The 8380-nt window shown below is 38.2% G+C and overlaps 1 protein-coding gene across 1 annotated transcript in view; it reads left to right on the top strand.

Annotated features, from left to right (window-relative positions):
* Positions 1 to 1332: 1332 nt before the first annotated feature.
* hgfb (hepatocyte growth factor b) overlaps positions 1333 to 8380 on the top strand; it is a 28436-nt gene continuing 21388 nt past the window's right edge. The window contains exons 1-5 of the mRNA XM_088417674.1: positions 1333 to 1495; positions 3414 to 3573; positions 4562 to 4674; positions 5001 to 5115; positions 7543 to 7685. Coding sequence (XP_088273800.1) covers positions 1447 to 1495; positions 3414 to 3573; positions 4562 to 4674; positions 5001 to 5115; positions 7543 to 7685 — 580 coding nt within the window. The 5' untranslated portion in view covers positions 1333 to 1446. The remainder of the gene's footprint in view (positions 1496 to 3413; positions 3574 to 4561; positions 4675 to 5000; positions 5116 to 7542; positions 7686 to 8380) is intronic.

The raw sequence follows: 8380 nt of genomic DNA, 5'->3' as shown, positions 1-8380 counted from the left end.
TCATGCGCACTTGTTTATTACTGCCAGCAAATCCTTTCAGGAAGCGGCAGGAACATTAGTCATTTGAACAAGGGTGAACTTGAGTGAAAAGGAGTCTCCACCTACATCTTTATCCATCCATCCATCCATCCATCTAGCCTGCAACCTGTCGGAGGGTTAGGGTTGGATGGATGGGATGTGTGTGGACATACCAAGGTCATTTGCTATCATGAGTTGTCAAAAGGAAGAGATGGCCACACATTGGGATGTTTTCATCCAAGATGGCCCTCACCACCACTACTATAACCTCGCTTCTTATCAGGACCAGCGGAAAGACAAGCAGTTGTATAAACACTCTTAGGAAGTTGACAGTACTAAATGCAGCATGTTTGTTTTTTATTTTTTTCATTTGAAGCAAAATCTATTGTGTAACATAACAGGCAACATGCAGGGTCGTGAGTCCTTTATAATTCCATAATTGGAGCTGAAAATACTTGTGCTCCACAAAGTTCTCCAAGCATGTGTTCATATTATTTGGAAGCAGTGAACCATTCTGATATTTTATTTTTAAATTGGTAGTCTCTGGAGAGACTATTTCTCTCGGCTGTGGACTGACCTATAGTATAGATGCATTGAAAAATATTACATTTACTAAATTGTGACATAGGTATTGGCCTGATACCAGGGATATGTAAACGCGAATGAAGCCTCGAGTAACGGTCAAATATGATGAAAGCTGATAGCTCATGAAGACATCTTCAACGAAAGAAAAGATAATGTAGGTCAATTAAAGATTGTTTTTGCTTGCTTGCCAGAGGGAGGCCCTGTTTTGACAAATGTGGAAGTTGCCCGAGCATAGCCTCATTACTTTGAAAGCTGTAAACCACCATTTTTTTTCTCCACATTTTGAGGTAAGCATTCCTGTGTACCAAGCATGTACTCAAAAATACTCTGCACACAAATACTCTTACCAATCTTATTTATTTATTTTTTTTGTAATTTAGGTTAATTGCAATTAATTAGTTAGAATGTGAAAATGTCGGGCCTTTAGTGCACATTTGTCATTTGAGAGCAAAAACTATTGTTTCCAGTAATTCCAGTCAAGTGCATATCTATAATATCAATTTGGAAATTGCCGTTGTTGTTTTTCCAAAATAAAAGTTACGTGTTACGTTTTGTCACCGCAATGTGACTTTTCTGCTAAGGATTAGGAAGCCTGAAATAAGAAGTCAATGGGGTGGGGGCGAGAAGAGGAGGGAGGGCTATTGAGTAAGGGGAGGAGGAGGAGGGGTGAAGAAGCCTGGGAAGAAGTACTTGGAGGAGAGGAGACGCATCATCTGCGCAGTGGCAGAAGCAACATCTCACAGTGAGCGTCGGACTCTTCTTGTACTTTTGGGATCTTTTTATTTCCCCCCCACCGTTTATCACTGCTTATTTTGATACGTGGTATATGATACGTGGATCGTGATGTGGATTTACAAGCTAGTGCTGACTCTCTCCGTGTTGTCCTACTCAGGTAAGTTTGAGCGTCGCTTGCTTTTTTTCTTCCCGTGAAGCATAAAAAAGCAACTCATTCACTTATGTTTCAACCTGACATGAACAATTTCCATGCACGTATCCAGTTCGATTCATTTTTTTTTTTTCATGAACCGTTGCTGTAAGCGTCCACAAATGCCCTGTAGTGGAACGTGACTGTCAAGCAATCGTAAATGCATCTCTCTGGAGAGAAAACGTAATTTGAGTGTGCGTTTGTGTGTGTAAGAGGGAACCTAGTTGTGACGCCTAATGACCGCCTTGTCAATGTTTTGCATGCGTCATCACAGAAATGCGTGCGTGTGTGCGCGTGCGTTTGTTTGCGTGCGTATCAGTCCCAGTTCAAATGATCTACGACTCTGCATGACATGATCCTAGTCTACAGTATACGTTAGTGATAAATTAGGGTTCCTGTGAGTCATTGGGGATAACCGGGTGTCACTCAAATGGAATGACGACACATACTGTCCAGATTCCCATCTGCAAAGTATCACAATAAAGTGTTTCAAAAGTAAACATCAAATCTAATGATCTTTAGAAATGTTTTGTTATTGTTGTAATTCATTGTTATCTTATCATCATAACACATATTTGACAGACTGTTACCAAAGTGCCATGTTTATTATACTGTTTACATTTCATTTTCTTGTCTTCTATAAAATATTCTAATCTGGTAATTGGTGTGGATTATAGCACTCTGTACACAATATAGTGATTCACAAAGGCTTAATTTCACACACCATTTGGTGCTGCTGCTACACAGGGAGCTGCCAGGTACACTGGGAGCATACTATACAAATAAATAAATAAATAACTTGTGTCTGTAAATGAAAATCGAGATATTCATATATTCTAATTCCACACCAGTAATTTGTTTTAATTTGATATACTACATTGAGGTTGCTCAACATTTGATGAAGTTACAATAATCTGAAAGGTGAAATCCATAGTTGTGTGAAAAACACATTTAAAGTTTTGGCACATTGGTGCACATTGTCCACTAATCCCTTATTCAAAGTAATTCCATATACTTTGATTACAATGTACAGCTTTTGACTGCTGGGAAAGGAAATTCAAGACCTTAACGAACTTGTTGTCAAAAATTCCTATTTTCATCAATAACTCAAAACTAATCTCTGTGACATAAGCCTGCTTTTGTGAAAAAAAAAAAAAAAATATATATATATATATATATATATATATATATATATATATATATATATATATATATATATATATATATATATATTTTTTTTTTTTTTTTTTTTTTTTTTTTTTTTCACAAAAGCAGGCAAGTATGAGTCTTTGACAAAGTAAGTAGTAACAAGTAATGTAGCTAATTTTAATAATTGGAGAGTGAGACACATTTGTTCGACACTGTCCTGCACTTGGCTGGCAACCAGTCCAGAGTGTATTTTGCTTCTTTCTTGCTCGTTGCTGGGAAAATCTACAAACTGAGATTAGTAAGGACAAGCTCTAATTACAAAATTACTCTATGTACAGACCTTCCTGTGATTTATATCATATTGGTTAAAATGTGTGTCATGTCAGCGCATAGTTAAGTATTTCGAATGTACTTTAAACTATATTATAACATGTTATGTGACAGTTGCATGTGTCATCAGCATTTCAATCAGCTTGTGGTTCTACTTCCTCGTCATACCGCTTTTATTCATGGTCCATTATCAACACTAGCTGACCAAATTTGGTTGTAAAAATGAGTTTCCTCACATAAGGAACAGCTGACAATGTGATGCTCACCACTGCAAACCACAACTACATTATTAAACCTATTACTACACCCAAAACTGAGTAGTATTCGTTGGAATAATGACATCAGATCTTATTGGATTGTACGTAATGCTGCCCACTGCATACTGTATGTGATGTCTTTGTGTCAGAGTGCAGAAGAAATGCACTGCAGGATTACCAGAGGACTGATGGCCTGCGTCTGGTCGTTACTTCCCCAAGCCCCTCCCACCTGACCAAAAGCAGGAAAGTCAACATGGCCAAGTGCGCTCGAACCTGCAGCCGCAACAAAAAACTTCCTTTTACCTGCAGGTAATGTCCGCACCAAAAGCATTGAAATTATGAAGGTGACCCAAAAATTGGTACTTTATACCCAAATGTCTTTGTGTTTATAGGTTCTTTTTTCGTGTGTGTACTGTATCTACACTTTATACATGTCTACTAAGTTTTGGTGTTGCTAAGGCTTCGGAGGCTAAACTTTCAGTCTTCCAGGGGAATTGGGACATGAAACTTTGTGGTAATGTGTTCCACACACATTTTTTTTTTTTTTGAGAAATTAGAAAAAAAAAATCCTATTCTAATCCTATTCGAATAATGACTGTAAATGGACAGAATGATGTTAAAATGATTCCTACGTAGCAAACTCTATGTTTGTCTACTCTTGCTACACATGACTACAAAATTTCATGTGGCAAAATTAAACTGCCTTTCGGGGCTAAAGTTTCAAAGAATTCCACAAGGCAAAGTGTTGTTGCAATGTGCCACCGACACACAATGACAAAAACCGAAACTCGTCCCAGTGTAGCATCACTTTAACGTATAGGTTGCATAGTTTGAATTTGTTGGCAATTTTTGGACCATTTATTCTGTGAAGGACCACTAAAACAGCCTCCCCATGCCAAAATAGCAAGACTTTTTGTTTTTTTTAATGTATTTTTTTAAGACTTTTTTTTTTTCGCTGTGTTTACTTATATTATGATTCCCCCCAAATGTGATGTTGCAAATGCTATGTGAAACTAGCATTAAGGGCACAATTTACAAAACAGTCAGCAGGAACCATGGATTTGCAACCCAAGCAAAAGTTAATTTTTCACATGCCTACATGTTAACAGGCCAAAAATAAATTGGCTCATGACTAATAAAAAACATCTTCAATTGTTCTTCAATTCTTCATTCAGTTGTCTTTTGAGTTAAGTGGACCTGTCTTAATTGTGTTGAATGACATAACAATGGGAATGAAATATAAGCTTCACTTTTCCTCCTTTGTTTTCTTCTCACTTTCATTTGCTTTTGTGTCCAGAGCATTCCTCTATGATCACCAAAACAGGAAATGCCAGTGGCTGTCTTTTGACCGTAACTCACCCGTCGCCCAGACACAACATGACTTAAATGTCCAACTTTATCAAAAGAAAGGTGATTACCCTGCGCGATGTGTCGAGATCAGTTGTTACAATTGGTTGAAATCAACTAAAAAAAAACAACCCAAAGGTATTTTTAGCCTTGTTAAGATGTCTTCCCTCAAGAGGTAAACAAAGGAAGGGCAAGGACCGACGTCGTTGTTTATTGTGCCGCAGCACATTATGCTTCATTTTGGGTCATTAGGCGACCTTTTGAATAAACTGTGGAAACTCTTCCCGCCCTAAAAAAAATCCAAATACCCAACACATGTGGAAAGGTCTTCATGCAACACATTTATCTCATTAAAGCGAGACCGTAAATATTCAGATTCTTTTTTCCAGACTACGTTCGCGAGTGCATCACGGGTACGGGTGAGAGCTACAGGGGTCGAAGGTCAGTGACAGTCAGTGGGATCCTGTGTCAAGCCTGGGCCTCCCCTATTCCTCATGAACACAAGTAAGGAATCTTCAATGTATATTTATACTGTATATCTGTGTTTGTTTTGGCCCGATGGTGATGCAATTAGTCAGTAGCTGGAGGCTACGAGGCATGCTCGTATACACGATATAAGAGTATAAGAGCTCCCGGAGTGCAATCCCTCTTCAAGAGTGCACACGTCATTTCTCGCTACAGGCTTTTTATTTACACAAATATATGTCTGCGTGGATTATATGTAACAGCCTTAGGTGAAGCTGGAGGTACCTCCCTGCCGAGTTACATTCCCACATAAAGCTCATATTTTTCTAATCGCATGCCCTGTAAAAATTAAACAAGCCAACTAAAGAAGCATATACTCATGTGAAGAGTAAAATTCTTTCTCCAGTACGCTATGATGAAAGTCCAAAACACTCGTGAGTCATCGTGAGGGATTCTATGCATGTCTTGTCTGGTGTCAAAGTTTATAGTCACAGTGGATGTCTATGGTTTGACTGGTGGGAAAATCCCTCATATGAAAAAACAACATGTTTAAGTCAGTCATCGGTGAGAGGACAGCTGAACAAAATAATAGCTATTGTCACTGCTATAAGACAGAAGAAAATAACAATTTTGATTCCAGGTAGCTGGTTTAAAATTGTAGTTGAATTGCCCTATGTATCGAAAAACGAAAAGCTCGTGTAATTATTTGAACTTTGACAACTAGGCATTGTTAGGTGCAAATAGAAAACAGTCAGTATGACAATTACCTACTGTGCCTTTTTTCTACGTTGCCATGTATTGTTATGCCGTTCTGCAAGCTAGGTCATCATGCGGTTCATAACTTCAAATTCTCAAATGACCAACTGTATACCAATGTATTAACTGAGCTTATTGGATCAATGTAAATACAGAATGCAGAAATGTTATTTCCCTAAGCATGCTATGACTCCTTGCCAATCAGCAAAGATATCTTACTGAGCTATCCAGATGGCATGTGGATCCGTTTCTTCCAAAGGTTTACTACGCCACCAGTTTAGAGATGGTCTTTCCGTCATCACTTGAAAAAACAGTTTGGCTCATTGTTTGGCTCCCTGGAGGACCAGGCCATGTGCGGTCCTGATGAAGAATTTATGAGTCACCGTCATCATTGTCGATTGTTTACATTGCTTCTCGCTACGACCTCATTGAGTAATATATTGCTTTGATTGTGTTCTATTCAATGGTGAGGAATAATCAAGTACAAATAATATATTTTGGTACTGTACTTCAGTCGATTTTTTTATGGCGTGTGCCCATTTTGGGGTTTTGTGAAAACTTCATTTTTACATCCCCACATTTAAAAACTGATAGCTTTTTTGAAGAAGAAAATATGGGATCCTTGGCCTGATTGAAGAGATGTATTATATATCAGCGGCTCGAAGAAAAATATTGTCAGAATGAGTTGTAAAAGCCTAAAAGCCACCAACTGCTTGCATTTTTAATTTCTTTTAATCTAAATTATCACACAAGTAAGATACATTTCTGGCTACAATTATCTTAGTTTTTGTCACCATCTTCTACAATCTTAGTGTAGTTCGGTTAGGTCAAGTGATAGTATCTTTTTGATGATGCCTAATATGATCTGTTTTTCTGGTTGTTATGGTTCTGCTTCTATCCAAGAGCTGCTATCAATAATAACCCGCATAGTCTATCTTGTCGGTACAGTTTGTCCATTTTATTGTTGTCTGTCAATGCCCAAAAAAATGTTTAGCTTAAGTTGGGGCTGCACGTATAATCAAATTTTAATCACGATCACAATATTGGCTGCCACGATTAATTAGGTTCATCCTCTGCGATGTTAACATTTAAAAAGTCAATCACTTTTTTCATAAGTCAAATCAAGCACTTTGTCATCCTACCACAAGGGGGCAATGTTTCCCACATGTTTGCATGACAAAAGCATCTGCTTTTCTGACCCTAACATATTATTTACCAGTGTGAAATGGTACTGAGTTTCTCACCTGATTCGTAATAATTGAGATTTCAATATTGACCAAAATAATCGTGATTATTATTTTGGTCGTCGTGCAGCCCTAGGTTAAGTGCCAGTTTACGTGAAGTACTGTATTTCTGTTCTGTTAGTTTGGCCAAAAATGTCATTCAGGTAGGTACTCTAACTTATGCTGTACAATCGATGAACTGGAGGTGATTATGCGCCAGATGTTTATGTAACAAACTTTCATGACTGTGTACATGCTAGATGGATGTTTTCTCATTAAGTTACTGACGTGATGATGCATCAAATTTGCGCACGCTGATATGACGCCAACCACTCGCGACAGCGGCCACTGTGGCCTTGAGTGTATTCAGTTTTGTTTGTTTTTCTCTTCCCAAAGAGCGCTCTCCACACGCTACCTGCAAACAGCTTGCAGATGGCCTCTGCACATGTGGCGCACGTTTGCGTAACGGCTGCTCTGCTCCCGACAGATTCATGTCCAAGCGCTTCAGCAAGAAGGACCTCAGGGAGAACTACTGTCGAAACCCGGACAACTCCACTGTCGGCCCGTGGTGCTTCACCACCGACCCGCGTCACAGACACCAGGAGTGTGCAATACCGCAGTGCTCTCATGGTATGTCGCATGCACAAACACATGTTTAGGAGTGGAAAGTTAAGGAAATTCAGGTGAACTTGTGAGGTCCAGCATAATTCAAGCCAGAGGGTTTCAAATGCAAATTTGGTAACCTTGAAACTGAAACCCCATTTTGATTATATGTATCTCCTTTTCTGAAATGTCCATTCCAAAATTGAAACACTAATTGAACTCTTTCACTGCCATTGACAATTTTAAATATCAAAGACCCTTTTTTACTATTTTTACTTTAGGCTGGCAGGTAAACTCATTCACTATCATTGATACGTATATTTAAGTCAAACATAAATTTTTGCTGTGAAAGAGTTGTCTTATTAGCCTCGCCACAAACCTCAAGCATTTAACCTTGCCTAGCGGTTTCCCATACTAACTGTAGAATGTTCTCCTGAAGAATAAAATTCAACTCTGTAAAACTTGTTTTATATTTGGTGTATGTTATGCACAAAAAGAACACAAATACATATTTGGAAGAGGGTTATAAGGATCATAAATTATTATAAACCAGGAATATTTATTCTTACTTTTTTTTCATCATAAAACAAAATATGTGTTATTTCCCCCCAAAGGTTTCCAAATAGAAAAACCGAGAACATTGTTCTTGGCCTCTGGTAGGTCGATAACTCATAATGTCACTGAATTTTTATTTTTAGAGCAAGGACAGTGTTTTACAAAAG

Source organism: Hippichthys cyanospilos, chromosome 6 (assembly GCF_059441005.1).
Source record: "Hippichthys cyanospilos isolate Australia breed blue-spotted pipefish chromosome 6, RoL_Hcya_1.0, whole genome shotgun sequence".
Lineage (NCBI taxonomy): Eukaryota > Metazoa > Chordata > Actinopteri > Syngnathiformes > Syngnathidae > Hippichthys > Hippichthys cyanospilos.
This window is presented reverse-complemented; position numbering and strand designations above follow the sequence as displayed.